This window comes from Manis javanica, chromosome 17 (assembly GCF_040802235.1).
Source record: "Manis javanica isolate MJ-LG chromosome 17, MJ_LKY, whole genome shotgun sequence".
Lineage (NCBI taxonomy): Eukaryota > Metazoa > Chordata > Mammalia > Pholidota > Manidae > Manis > Manis javanica.
Window position 1 is genome coordinate 55,830,120 of NC_133172.1, and position 15,589 is coordinate 55,845,708.

Genomic DNA, 15,589 nt, shown 5'->3' on the forward strand with positions numbered 1-15,589 from the left:
TTGTCTTGCCAGGGGGTTTCGGCTCCGGACAAGTTCACTGTGGATTCCATGAGACTGAAAAATGACAATGGAACATTCTTGGGTTGAAAGGATTTATACCTGTGGATAAAATCAAGGTTCCTGTGGCCAGGATTCTCACCTGGCCCTGGTTGGCTAGCTCTCTACACACGTGTGGGCAGTACATGGTTACTGACTATATAAAGAGTCTTGCCCAGTCTAGTCTTGCTCTGGGTGACATAGTGGCCTGGCTGCAGGAGGGCAGAGGCTGGAGTGGTGGCTGTGCCAAGGACAGAGGCCCAGAGAATGGCTGTGCAGACAGAGAGGCTCAGAGGACGGCTGTGTGTGCAGAGGGTCCCAGAGGCAGAAACTGGCTTGCTGCATGCAGACTCACTCTGAGTGAATGAGATTTTAGTGATTGACCTGCCACCATGGAAATAAAGTTGGGTATAACCCTTTCACCCCAAGAACATTCTGCTTATCATTTCTTTGGTCACATTGAATCTATAGTGAACTTGCCTAGGGCTGAAACCCACTGGCACGACAATACCCAACTTTATTCCCATGGTGGAAGGTTTATCACTAGGATCCCATCCACTCAGAGCAAGTCTGCATGCAGCAAACTGGTCTCTGCCTCTGGACCTTCTGCCCCTGCAGCCGTCTCAGTCTCTGTCCTCGGTGCTGCCACCACTCCAGTCTCTGCTCTTCTGCGGTCGTGCCACCCAGAACACTGGGCAGAGCTCTGTACATAGAGTCAATAACAATGTATTGCCCACACATGTGTATGTAGTGAGCCAGCCAACCAGGGCCAGGTGAGAATTTTGGCCATAGGAACATTTATTTTCTCTGCATTAGTTAAAAATGTATTGCTTAGTTTCTAGATGGGGGATTTCCTAGGATCTTGTTACTGATTTCTGATTTATTCCATTGTGGTCAAAGAACATACTTTCCAATTTTAATCTTTTGAAATTTATTGAGACTTGCTTTTGGCCCTGTATATGGTCAATTTTGGTAAATAGTCTCTAAGTACTTGAATGTACATTCTGCTGCTGTGTTCAGTTTTTAGCATATTCAATTATTTCCAGTTTATTAATTATATTATTCAGATCTTCCATATACTTCCTATTTGTGTATTTTATGTTACTGATATGTTAAAATTTTCCACTCTGATTATGAATTTCTCCAAATTCTGTCAAATTTGACATATATGTATATGTGTGTATATATACACACACACACACGCACACACACACGCACACACACACATAAACTTAGAATTGTCACATATTCCTGGAGGATTGGAAATCACTGTTATGAAATATTTAGCCTTTCCTCTTATAGTACTTATTTTTGGTTCATGTTTACATGGTATATATTTTACTAATTCTTTTAACTTTATCCTTGTGTTTAAGAATGCAAAGCATAACATATATACTTTTGTAAGGAGCTTACTGTATGTATGTGTTGTACCTTGCCTAATGATCTTTGTCTTTTGAGTGCAGTTTTTCATCCATTTATATTTAATGTAATCACAGATATATTTGGTGTTAAATATACTACCTTATTATTGGCTTGCTATACTGTTTATCTAACTTGTTTTATATTCCTTTTTTTCCCCTTTGTTGTCTTTTTTTATTCTACTTCCCCTATTAGTTTGTTAAATTTGTTTTATTTTACTATTCTCACAGTGGTGATCATAGCGATTACAACCTGCATTTTTGACTTAGTAAAATCTCATATAAATTATTACTTTAACCCTTCTTGTATAATACAAGGGTCTTAGAATACTTTAATCCCATGTACTCACCTCCTAGGTTATATGTTTTTATTCATATAGTAATTCTTGCTATATATACTAAAACTCACTATTATCATATATATATATAATTCTAAAATTACTATTATCATTTAAAATTTTTCCATATATTTACCCTTTATGTTACTCTTTGTTATTCTGCATGTCCAGATTTCTATCTAGGTTCATTTTCTTCTTGGTTGAAGGACATCCTTTTGTATTTTCTGAGGTGTAGATCTGATGGTGATATATATTGTCAGCTTTTTGTTTGTTTAAAAATTTTGTTCATCTTTATTTTTGAAGGATATTTTCACTGGGTACAGAAACACTAAATGCCTGCTCACCTCTCTTGGCCTTTTGACTTTCCCAGACCATGTCTAAGTCTTTATCCTTATTTGTTATGTGTAGCAGAGGACCTGATTGTTATTAAGCAGTGGTCAAACGGCTGACTCTGCCACGAGTTCTTCTCCAGTGTGGCCTTCGCCTCTGAGATCACTATACAAATCCTATGGTTTGCTCAAACTCAACGCTTGACCTTTTGGCCCAGATGGTTCTTTGCTGTGGGATGTGTCCTGTGCTTTGTATGGTATTTTGTAGCATCCTTGGCCTTTATCCACTTGATGCCAGTAACACCCAACCCCTAGCTGTGGCCACTGAAATTGTCTGTAGACATTGTAACTATCTTCTAGTGGGTGAAATCACCTGTGGTTGAGAACCACTAGGGTAATGTCTGTGGTGTTCAATGAAGGCCATTCAGCATGACTTAATGTTTTGTGTTTGTGTTTTCTAATGTTGACTTTCCTTTAAATATAGGGTTTGAAACTGCCAAGTCGTTTGCCCTCCATGGCGCACACGTGATCCTGGCCTGTAGGAATATGACAAAAGCTGATGAAGCCGTGTCACTCATTTTGGGAGAGTGGGTGAGCAAGCACTTGCCTGTTTTTCTTTTTTAATCATCAAATACACATACTAGAAAAACACATGGAAATTTGAGTACAGCACATAAAGTTTATTGCTCTTGGAATAATGTTTTCTTTATTTTTCAAGTCATAGTCACTTTGTTTACTTGGTGAATGAACGGGCAAGCAAGGCCATCGTTATATACATGTTTGTTTATAGTTTATTGTCAGTGTCATCTGCTTTATTAGTCAGAGACTGGAGAATGTTTACTCATTTAGCTCATTTATTAAGAAGAATAAAAATGTGGTTAGTGCCATGTGTGCAACTAAGAGTTTGTTACGCTTATGGTTTTTAAGATGAGAAAGGAGTAGGCTTTAACCCTGTCTCTGGTTTTTCCCTTTTGCTTTTCTCTCTCTGTGTATATTTCGGTGTTGTTATGTCTGTGCACAAATGTTTATTGAAGGCCTGCAGCGCTCTTGGGTCTAAGGATATGGCAATACCCAACAAAACAAAATCCCTGCCCTCATGGGCTTACCTTCTAGGTGGGAGAGAAGACCCTAAGAGCTAATTAAGTTTAATATTTAACATAATGCCAGGCTTTTGTAAGTGCGATAAAGGGCAATAAAGCAGAATGACAGAGGAAGGGCGGCAGTGTGGACCCTTTTAGGTTGGTTTTTCAGCAAAGACCCCTTCTAAAGCTGTAACATGTGATCCTCAGCCTGAACAAAGTAAAGCCATAAGCTGGGCCAATGTTGGGGAGATACTTTCAAAGCAGTGGGAAGAGCATATGCAAAGGCACAGAGGTAGGCATGTGTCTGGAGGCGGGAGGCTAGTGTGGCTGGAGCTGAATGGAAGGGGTGGAGGTCGCAGAGATGCTCCGAGGGTGTGTCATGCAGGGTTTCAGAGTCAGTGATGAAATACATTAGAGGGTTGAGCCAGAGAGTGACACAGGCTGATCGATTTTTTAACATGATCGTGTGGCTTCAGCATGAAGTATAGACTGTTTCATTCATCCACATCTTTATGAAATATGCCACTGTCATAGGTACCAGGATCTATTGTCAAGGAAAAACTGCCATTAGAGGTGTCAGCCGAGAGTGGAAGTCAGATTTAACCAAAGAAACGTAAATATCAATGTAAATTAGAAATGATGGTACGTGGTACTGTGAAGTCTGTAGTACTCCAAAATGCTGATTAGGGAGTTGGGGCATTTGGAGTCCCTGAGAAAGAAGTAACTGAGCTGAGATCTCAAGGATGACCAGGCAGAGGATGGGAGAAGGGTCATCAGACTGGTCCCTTGCCATGGCCCTGGGAGGTACAGGAGGAGAAGACAGTCCCATTGCTGGGAGCGGAGTGTGAAGGTGGTTGGATAATCCTTACCAAGACTGTCTTTGTTTTCTGAACACCATGGAGGATTTCTTGACATCTGGAGAAATAGACCATGGTTTGTTTAGGAGAACATCTGATGTTCTGGACTGAGAAGTTTTAGAAGTCAAGAAAAAGAAGATTTGTTTTTGCTTTCTCATATATATCAAATGAAATATTTCAAATCCACTATATTTCAAATAAGCCCTTGTCTTGAGTTCTCTGGATTCGTTATTTTGAGTTAAATTAAAAATAAAGAACAGAGACTGGTTTTTCCTGATTACTTTAGCATCATTCTAACTCTAAAAAAGTTAAAAAAGTAATACCTCTATCAGGTGGTGTAGCAGTAATCTTTAGAGATGTGTAAGGAGAACAAATGCTAATATATGCATGTGGTTTGAATCGTCATCCAGAATGGGAAGGTACAACGTAAATAGTGAAAGGCCCTCCCAGTCCTTCTCTTGGAAGGTGAATATTATTGGCCATTTCTTGTGTATTCTTCCAGGAAAAGATTGTATATATTAGCACACATACTCATACTGTTATGTACTTGACTTTTTTCACTTAACACCACAGCAGATCTTACCAGTCTGTGTAGATCTACCGTCCTGTTTTTAACTGCTGTATAATGTTCCAGCACGTGCTCATGCTATAGTTGACCTCACCAGTCTCCCTTTCTGTGTGCATTGTTTTGCTTTTATAAGCAAGGCTCTCTTAAAGTTCAGTGTCTTGCATTTTCATCCAAAATTGGGTCTCAAATATGCTGCCATGAACGTTCTTGACATAGACCTTTGTGAGCACACCCGTAGGGCAGAGTCCTGGCAGTGCATTTGTTGCTTCAAAGGACATGAATGTGTAAAATTTTGATAGCAGTTTCCCAGTCGTCACCTAGTGGCGTGGAACTGATCTCTGCCCGTGCTATCGGGGTGGACGAGTACCTGCTGTCTGTCTGGCAGCCAAGTGTGTCTAATTTGTAAAAATTGTGCCCATTTGGTGCTATACTTAACTAGAAAAATCAGATCCCAGTGGCCCCAGTGACACTATAGTCACCATACTGTGCACTGATACTAATGTTTAAACCAGTCTTGGAAGATAATGCTGAAGTGCCATTATGTATGCATTTAAATTATCTTCTTTTTTCCTTAAATATGAGAATAGACTCAGCTGTGTTTATCCCACTATAACTGTTGTTTGATGCCTGGAACAGAGATTCCTGGATGTGCCCTGATTAACATTGGGATCTTAGCAAGTCTCTTAATCTGTTGGCATCTCAGTTGCCTCATCTCTGACAAAGAAGGTCGAATAGGGAGATCTTAAGGGCACTTCCCCCCCATTTAGTTACTCTTTCTTGCATTTTAAGCCATAATTGGGTCCTTGTGAGTCCATCTCAGATGGCAGAATTCATCATTGTATAATTTCCTTCTACATATAGTAACTTGAAGTCGACGAGCAAACTGTGCTCCCAGAGAAAGAATTATCCAAAAATACTCGCCGTCAGGGACATGAGAGAAGGCAGTGGAAACGAAAATAAAACTAATACTCACATGGCTTTTCAAATGTTTAAATCAGATTTTATTGGTGGTAGACTAGAGAAATTCATCCCTTTTATCATCTTTTATCTGTTCACTTGTTCTCTGTGAATCCCATTGTACCATGTTCCTCATCCCCTTTAGATTATGATTATGGAAGCTCAGATTTAGCACCAAGAGCCATCATTACCATTTCACATCTTTGCACTATTAGTGCTGAGTGTGTGGGAACCTGCCTCGGTGATCTGTGTTGAGCTGGGGTCCCTGCACCCTCCCCTCACTTGCCTTCCCTCGGTATGTGCTGGTCTGGTTTCCTTCAGGCCCTTCCTTAACCTCACCTCTCTGCACAGAGCTTTTACCTAGCACATCATTAAACACCATCTTCTTGTATTTCTCAAGATCAGTTTGATCAACTACAGTTTTTCCAGCTGCTAGCCAGCTTGAGCGTGTGCATACTTTATCTGGATGCATTCTTTCGGTAATGGAGCTGGGAGGGTACAGCGACATACTGGCACCCCGCAGGAGATTCCCTACATGATCCAGAGGTTTTTGTTGCAGCAGAAGCTCCCTCAAGTCTTTGGGCCATTTGGCTTGGTGCTGGCTTGCAGGTGCCAAGGCTCTGCGGGCATTCTCTGGAGATGGAGTTCGTGCCTTCTTTCTCAGCTCGTTCTTTCCTGCCTGGTCTTTCTCTTCTTGCCTTCACTGCACATTCTAGAATTGCCTTGTTTCAGAACATTCATGTCTGAACATTCATGTTCTGCCTTTAAGCCAGCGGAACATTGTTCTCATACCCACCATTGGGTATCTGAAACCATTGTTTACGAGTGCCCATCATGGGTTGTGTCCTAAGCAAGGCACATGATGGGAGATGCAAAAGCCTGGTTTTCTCTGTTTTGCAGGAAAACCAATGGAGGGCTCCTAAGGGTGAAGGGACTTGCCCAACGTCATGTAGTGGGTGGGTGTGGAGCAGGCTCCTGGCGGGGCTGGTCCATTTTGGCCTCCAAACCCTGCAAACACAGAGTCTGTCTGCTCCCGCCACAGCCTGGCTTTCCTTCTGCATTCGGCACCGATCAGGCTGGGCTTCCAGAAATGGTAGATGCCGTTTGAGCCATTAATTTCAGGATTAATCATATTTCTATGAGGAAGCAGTTCTGATCTACCTTAGTGTCTAAGCAATCCCTTTTCATTCAAAATATCATTTATAGAGTTCTCAAACCACTTTTGGAGAGTTCTAGCTATTTAGTAAAATATAACTTAAATGAAAACATATTCCATGTGGGATATTAAGAGCCTATATGTAATTACTTCTAATAATAATTATTTCATAGGAAAATGCCCTCCTGCTGAGATGTTTTGGATGCTCCAAAGTTAGAAGTAAGAGAAGAATGGAAAACAATTAAAACTGGATAACGTGGATGCTGTAGAAGTAAACCATCCTCTTAAAAGGCTGATCCATTTAGGCTAATTTAAAAAGGAGGGGCAGGGGGAGGTCCACCAGGCCCCAATCACATGTAAATAAAGAGTATTTGGAAATGGGGTTCCTGCCTAAGCGGTTAAGGGTTCATCTTAGGAGGACATGGTCTACCTCATTCACTTCCGTAAGTGGCCCGCAGACTAGGGTCCCACCTCTACAGCAAACCCCTGATTTTTTTCCTGGGTATTCCAGGGTGCTCGTACGGCTAGTTGAGGAGGAAGGTTACCTCCCTGTTTTTAGGAGGGGGTGGTTTCTCCTTTATTTAGCAGCACTGACTGTATGTTGGGATTCTATGCGAGCTCCAAGTCCGGGACACCGGTAGGCGTGCCTGAATCCCTGAGGTGCTGGGCTCCAAACTTCCCCGTACTCAGTGAGACTTGTTGGAGTGGACCTCTGTTGCTCTGTTTGTGGAGGTGTGGCCTGTCCCTCTCTCCCTTCAGGGATCTGAGGACCTCCTAGGGGCATTGTATGTAAAGAACAAGAGCTGACTACATATCAATATGCATTTTATAAATAGCCACAAGACCGCAGCATCCCAGTGTGGGGCTCTTGAAAGGCCTAAGGGGTCTCTCTTTTCCTTCTTCGTCTCACCTTATTACAGTTTGTAAATTTTAGTTTCTTAAAACTTGGGATCTCGGGCTTCTGGTCCTGGGAGGAAGGCAGCTGAATGGAGCTGGCACAGAAGGGCTGGTACCACCCACCTGCCTAGTGACCCTGTGCAGGAGGGGTGGCATGGGGCCACGGCTGGGACAGAGGTGGGGCTGAGAGCGTGCCGAGTGCCAGCCCGCCTCTTGTGTGCCAGGCCCTTATCAGGTGAAGGGTGTACCAGGAAGTACTGTAGGAGTGCCCGTGGGGGCTGCCCTTAGTGAAATGGGGGCCCGGGGATGTTCTGAAGCTGCAGCATCTGTGAGGCATTGAGCCTACCCGGTGAGCTGGGCAGAAGGGGCCTGGTGTGGGAGGAGGGGCTGGTGGCCTCTTGGTGTTCCTGTGCTGTCCACTCCCGATGCCCAGAATGTGTCTCGGACCTATTCCCCCATCATAAGGGAGGTAGGACCCAATGTATGTTTAGTTTGGTGAGAAGCTTTGGTACCCAAGGTAGACTTTGAGCCCAAGCTTTTCTAGCTTGTCTTCTTTGGTCTAGGCCTCCAGTCTTCCTTAGAGATACCATGGTTAGGATGGCGGGCTGCTGGCCAGGAGAATGCAGTAGGTGTCCAGCTCAGCGGCTCACATTTTCTCAGGGTTATTTCACCAGGATTCCCCAGAGGTTCAGAGAAGGCCAGCTGGGTGGTCCTCAGGATGCCTCCTGAGCTGATGGGGAGCAAACCGTCTCAGATTGGTAACCACTGCTATAAAATGTGCTGCATTATAACCAGCAGTTAGAAACAGACACTCCCTGTGCCCTTGGGCAAGTTCCTTAACTTCTCTAACCTTCTTTCTTCAACGGTAAAATCCAAGTAACAGTCTCTGTGCCAGGCGATACAGCTGGCTGTGAGTGTGAAATGCATTGCCTGTGTGTATATGTAGTATCTATCACATTGCTGGGGATAGATTGAATGCTTCATTAAATGTCACCTGCTGCTATTAATAACAATAATAATAATTTCTCATTTGCACACGAAAGTACAAAATGCTGCTCGCTCTTCCTGACCTCCCCAAGTGGCTGGATGAGGAGGCATCGAGAGGGTGTTTATCGCCATGACTCGAGTAGAGCTGCAATGAATCCCTTTTCTGTCTTCATATGTCTCGACTCCTACATTTTATTAGATGTGTATTTAGTTTGTTGATTAGTATTTTCCAGTGGAGCTCATATTAGCACTCAACTGTCATTTGAAAAGCCATCTTAATTATTTACGAGATTTTGCCTTTTCTTTTGTATTTACAAAGAAATACACTTTGCATATATTTGGGAAAGATGATTAAGGGGTCAGTCATCGGGAACAGCAAGCAATGGTTTATATCAAAATGGTTATTGAGAAAGCAGGGAGATGAGGGTAAAAAGAAAAGATTTATTAGGCAGAGGTAATGGAATATGCATGCGTTAGGGAGATGGCCCGTGCTCCGTTGATTGTAGCCACACAGTTTGATGTTGGAGAGACTGAAGTGCTGTAATTATTCTAGTTTTCAATAGAGTGGATACCAGGTCTGTTTATCCAGTTGAAGAGAAGGCAGGTGGCAAGCTGACAGCATTATGTCATATTGCAGTCTCATTGATAAACATTGGAAATAGTGATTTTTACATTATTTCCAGATATGGAGTACTTGGTACCAACCAGTGTATTAGGCACATGGGTTTGATACTTTGCGGTGCTTTTAGTATATACCAGCACCCTGTGTTCCATGACGTGATATTAAGAGTAATGGGCTAGGATGCCAAGAATGAATTACTTGCACCTCTACAAACCACAAGAGAAATTCAGCTACTTTCAGGCTCCCTCAAATGTATCCCGTCTCTCCCAATCCCCTTTGATAATAAAAGCTTAATCATACTTTTTTACATTTACAAATTGAAGGCCTTTGGGGTGTGACTCCTTTTATGCGGTGTGTGTGGGCGTGTTGGGAGGCATTCAGCAGGTGGGGTGCGTGATTTACAGGCTTTCTGCCTGTCTGAGTTGGTGATGTGGTTTGGAAAAGATGATCTGTTTACTATTCTAGCCAACATATCACAAGTTGTAGAGCTCATCCCATTGTTTTTAATGATCTTTAGTTAAACAAAAAAAACATAAAAACTATTAATATTATTAATAGGTATAGATTATTGGGAAAATTTCATCCTAAATCAGCTGCTAGATTTGTTCCTCATTTCTTTGCTTTAAAAATAATTTTTATGTATAGTATTGGATTTTCAATAAATAAAGTATGGTATAAATAAGCCTGCGAACCAGCAGGGACTGTATAAACTACTTGCTTAAATCAATAAGCACACACACATACAGGTAAAGATAAATTCCAGAGTTCACCCTCGGGACATTTTTGTTTGCAAAATGTCATATTGTTACTGCTCCTGCAGTTGGGGCTTGGTATGTATATTTGCGTCTTCAAGGCACAGTGCCTAGCATTTAACAATTAAGTATTTATGTTCACGTGTTAAACCCATTTTGCAGATGGGGCACTGGGGGCTAAAGAGGGGAAAAGGTTTTTTCCCATAGTTGGGAGTTCGTGTATCCAGGGTTTGAAGCCATATTTGCCTGATTCTGAAACCATCTTGTTACCTGCTCCAAATTCCTGGTGTGTGTTGTATTAGAAGACTGGCTCTCTATTTCAAGAACTAAGCCAAAATTTGTATTCATAGAGATTTGCATGTTTACATAAGAATATTTCTCTGTTCATGGTCTGGGAGTACCTGGGGTGCCCTCGCAGAGAGAACTTCCTGGGGCCTTTTTGTAATCTGGTGGAGCTGATGGACCTCGCCTCACCAGAGGGACCCTGTTTTTACCCCAGACCCCCATTTCAAGTGGTATACGGTGTCTTTACTGTTCTACTTAAGTTGCCTGTTTGACCTTTCTTGTCACAGGCCCAGGAAAGATTCTTCATCAGATAATAAATTATTCATCCCTCTCATAGACATAATCAGTTGCTAAAATATTCTAAGTCTTTTCTGCCTCCAGAATGCCTGAATCTTGTGCGTGGTGTGTGTGGTACTTATCCTCTAAGTTTTCCATTTCATTTCCTATTCCGAAAATTTTGCACTGACTTAGTCTTGAGTGTTACTCATGGGTCTTTGATCACTGTGTCTGTGTCTTGTTTTTTTTTGTTTTTTTGTTTTTCCTGGCCACCGCTCACAGTCTTGAACTGAATCTTTCCAACTTTATAACCATTGTAACCTTTATATAACGAGGGCTGTGATTAACCAGAGTTTTAAAGAGTGAAAGTCAGGCATAGGTGGCGAGCTCCAAACCACCACTCACAGTCACGTGAAATCCAAAGCAGGCGCATCCTTCCATTAATACGGGCTCCCCTGAGTTCTTATTAAGCAATTTTGACATCGTTTGAAGAGACGAATTTTATCTTCAGATAGTATTCAGCCAATGGCTGAAAGGCCTATTCCTGGCCACTAGGCATTTAGGCTCCATTATTTAAGAAGGGAAAAAAAATGTGCTTGAGACTGTTTTTCATATTTATTATGGGGCATTTACAGAGACTCTCAGACAGAGCAGGTGTTAGATTAAATGGAGAGGAGAAACAATAAAACTTCCCACGCAAGGACAAGTATAGAGAGATAGCTGTAGTGGAGGCAGCCAGTCTTAGAATGGGGCACACATGCTGAATGGGTTATGGTTTCTTTTAAGTGTGTATTTTAAAAAGACCAATTTTTAATTTATAGAGGCAGCCCGGTGGAGTAGAGGGAGCCCCAGCTTCAGAGCCATTCCCACCTGGGGTTGGATCCTGGTTCAAACACACTCTCCTGGGTATCCTTGGGCAGATGCGATATTATCTTTGAACCTTAGTTTTTTTACCTTCAGAATGGTACTAAATAATGACTCTCAGGGTCCTGGTAAGGATGAAGTGAAATAACACACACTGCAATATTGTGAGGTAAAATGAGAAATATGTATGTGGTCATTGCCTGATTTCTGGCACAGAGCATCTAAAACCCTTGAAATTTCCTAAGTGAAGAGAGCAATAGAGGTGGCTTTTGTTATGTTAATGAGGTACTTTTGGACCCCCACCTAAGGATGGGGGCAGTTTCCAGGGGAGTCCACCCTTTGATTAGAGGGTTAGAACTTACAGTCCCACTCCCAGACCTTGGGGGAGGGGAGAGGGGCTGGAGATCGGGTCCAGTCACCAGTGGCCTGTGATTTAATCAATCATGCCCGTGTAATGAAGCCTCTATAAAAACCCAAAGTTCAGGGTTTGGAGAGCTCTGAGGCTGGCGGCCACATGGGCTGGCGCTGCTGGAGGGCATCTGGGGCCTCTGCACCCTTTTCCCCATGCCTCGCCTCGTGTAGCTGTTCCGTCTGCCTGTTCCTGAGTGATATCCTCTTATAATAAACTGGCGATCTAGTAAGTTAAATGTTCCTCCGAGTTCTGTGGGCCACTCTAGCAAATTAATCAAACCTGAGAAGGGGTTTGTGGGAATCTCTGATTTATAGCCACTTGGCTGTTACCTGGGCTTCTGACTGCTGTCTAAAGTGGGGCTGAGGGACAGTCTGGTAGTACTAAACCTTAACTGGTGGCATCTGATGCTATTTCCAGGTAGATAGTGTCAGAATTGAGCCGAATTCTTGGATGCCCTGCTGGTGCATGAGAATTGTTTGTTGGTGTGGGGAGCCCCCTGCTCCCCGGCACTGTATATGGAGTCCCAAGAGACATACACTCTCTTGTATGGAGCCTGGCATAAAGACTCAGAAAACAGTTGCTTCAGGAGAGGCTGACTTGTTTAATGCATTTCCCTGAATTATGCAAGTACTCCTAGAAATCTTGTTAGAAGTGTGTTTTCTCTTCTTCCCTTTTTGTTTTGTTTTGTTTTAAATAACTGTTCAGATCACTAGGAAAGAGCCAAGCCCCTCCTCAGCATCCCATCAGTAGGTCAGTTAATACTGAGATGAGCTGAGGTAAGGGGGGGCGGGGACAGCGCCTCTGTCCCTAGGGGCTGGGAGGTGACCGTCCATGCCCCTGGTGCCCATGCCCTGGTGTGATGCTAGCTGGCCTTTCAGAGAGGCTGGGGATGGTGGGGGGAGAGAAGCAGAGCTGCCAGAACCACACTCTGCCCCAGACTCACCTGAAACTCGTCCCCAGTGTTGGTAAACCAAGGATGCAAATGTCACTAGCTTCGGAAGACCCTGAGAAAGGAAGCCTTCGAAGTGCCTGGTGATTCTGCAGTCTGTCCCCAGATTCTCTGATACACCTCCCTAAGGAGGCGGAGCCTGATTCTCCTGCCCTGGAGTGTGGACTGCACTTAGTGACTCACTCTTCCTGCGTAGAAGGTGGCAGAAATGATGGCATGTGACTTCTAGGAAAGGCCATAAAGGCCTGTGGCTTCTCCTCGCTTACTGTCTTGGATCACTCACGTCAGGGGAAGCCAGCTGCCGTGCTGTGAGGACCCACGAGCATCCCAGTGGGGAGGCCCCCAGCCGGGAGCCTCATGAGAGCTTCCGGGAGTCCTCCAGCCTCGTCAAGCCTGCAGACTGAGACTAGCAGATGGGCGGCAACCTCATGAGAGATCTCAAGTCAGAACCCCTCAGGATTCCTGACCTGTGGGAACCTGGTGAGATCCAAAGTGCTGTTTTAAGCCACTACACTTTGGAGAAATTTGCTACTCAGCCATGGGAAACAAGCATCAGGGTCATGGCCTCACGGGGGGCAGGGTCTCTGAGAGACACTGGACACTGGGTTCAAAGGACAAGACATGAGGTCTCACCGAGTGAGTGCCTCTGAATGAATGGAGTTTCAGGTTCTTAGGGTTGCATCCACCATCCAGGTCACCTTCTCTGACCTCTGTCAGTGTGCACACCGCTTATGCAGCACCCCAGAACAGATATCATCTGGCTTTGGCTTAGACTTTCAACGATGGGTAAGTTTTGCCCTCCCAAGGCAGCCCATCCTATTTCTGCACACCTCTTAACTAGAACGTTCTCCTTTATATATTGAAAGCAGAATCTTCCATCGTGCATCTTCTCCCCACCAGCCCTGGTTCTGCCCTCTGAGTTCCACTAGGCTGTCCTTCTCATCAGAGCCCAACTAATATATCTCTCAAATTCCCTAAGTAATAAATCCGAAGTTATTGAAGATATCGAATGCTAAAAGTTGGCAGTGAGGCTGGCCCCTCTCATTTCTTTGCAACCTCTGTCTCTCTTATATTACTGGAGTTTGTGATGTGCCTGGTAAGGCTCGGCAGCTGGGGAGAACTCCATCCTTTTTGGTGTCCTTCAGCAGGCAGCAGATGTGGAGCCCAGGCCCCCTTTGCCTTCCCTGGAGTTAGTGAATCAGTACAGATGAAGAGTACAGTCCCCTTTGAAATGACTGAAGAACACTGCACTCAAATCCCCGGCAATGCCCAGATTCTAATTGTTCCAGCTACAATGTGATCTGTAAACTGGGTGGCTGGGAGAGACTTCAGTGCGTCTTTGTAATGGCTTTGTTGTTGTTTATTGAGAGGGATTAATTAACTTTGATTATTGTACTAATATTATGGCACTTTGACAGCCTTTCAGATTTATGACTTTGGGAAAATAAACAAATGAAATGCAGGTGCTGGAGCAGAAAGAATAAGTTATTGCTGAACTTTAATTACTTGGAATGTGTAGCCAGGAGAGAATTAGTTGATGAATTACAGGATGCCTAAAATCTACATCAGATTGTAAGCAGTATGCAGCCAAAAATGGAAAGGGGGCTGGCAGGGTGCTATTTTTAAGGCAGGAAAGGATAGGACACATCTGTAATGGACTCAGTAGCATTTCACTGATTAATCCCTGTGGTTTCCTAAGCCATGGAAGTTTCCACAGCGCTACTTACAGTGGGGTCCCTGACAGGTTGCACTAACGTCACCCGAGAACTTGTTTGCGATGCCGATTCTTGGGCCCCACCTGAGACTTCTGGGACCAGAGTTTCTGAAGGTGGGGCCCAGCAGTCTGTGTCTGGCAGTCCTTCCCAGAGATTCTGATAGATGCAAAAGTTGAGAAGCAGCAATCTACAGCTCTCATGCTATTTAATTTTATTTTTTATTTCAATGAAAGAATAGGTATAGATTTTTATCTTAGCTTACAAAAATCAAATGTTCTCACAACCTAGTTCACCAACTAGCCCAAAGATGTTCAGATTAAAAAAAAAATGGTACAGGTATTTATTTAACCTCCATTATGTGCTCAGTATAGAGGGTGGTAGGAGACAGTTTAGAATATTGTCATTCATTCCCCTCAGGGACTTGACAAGTGAGGTGACAGCTCCAAATGGAAGCCCACGGCAGAGCCCGGTGTGAGCATGGTTAGCCTGGCACTCCAGCTACTCAGGATCGGCGCTTTCCCTGTGTGCCCCTGTGTGCCCCAGAGCACGATCCTTGAAGAAGGAGGCGTGGCAGGGTGTGGTCAGCACAGACGGCCAGGGCATTTCTGGTGGGAAGAGGAGTGTGAGCAGAGCAGGAGAGCACGTCCTGAAGAGGGTCAATAGTCAGGTGTGGGTGTCGTGCTGCCATTGGAAGTCAGATCATTCAGAGCCTTGGACTCCATTCTATTAGGAGAAGGGCCTTTCTTCTCCAGGTCCTGGCAGCCACTGACGGATCCGAGTGGGAGTGATGCCATCCACACCTGGTGATGCCGGAGGACAGATACTCAGACTGCAGTAGAGAGGGGCAGCGGGGAGGCCGGAGACACCGTTAGCTGTGCCCTGGGTCAGCTGATTGGTGAAAGCGGCAGCTGTGAGCCGGAGTCAAAGAGAAGGATGCAGAATATAGTTGCTTATTTCCTGACATTCAAGGAATACTTTTAAATCCGTCAGTGGAGTTCTGTAGGACAAAACTATTCATCCCTTCCAATGTTTCCTGCTCAGAGAACCTTTAACAAATTGCGGGGGAAAACGTTCTTCACACCTAGAGAC

General features: G+C 44.0%; 1 protein-coding gene across 5 annotated transcripts in view; it reads left to right on the forward strand.

Moving 5' to 3' along the window:
- WWOX (WW domain containing oxidoreductase) overlaps positions 1-15,589 on the forward strand; it is a 901,165-nt gene that overhangs the window by 47,656 nt on the left and 837,920 nt on the right. For all 5 annotated transcript variants that reach the window (XR_012126881.1, XM_073226546.1, XM_073226547.1 and 2 more), the window contains exon 5: positions 2,606-2,712. Coding sequence is in view for 4 of the 5 variants with exons in the window: in XM_073226546.1 (XP_073082647.1) it covers positions 2,606-2,712 (107 nt within the window). In the remaining variant the exon portion in view is untranslated. The remainder of the gene's footprint in view (positions 1-2,605; positions 2,713-15,589) is intronic.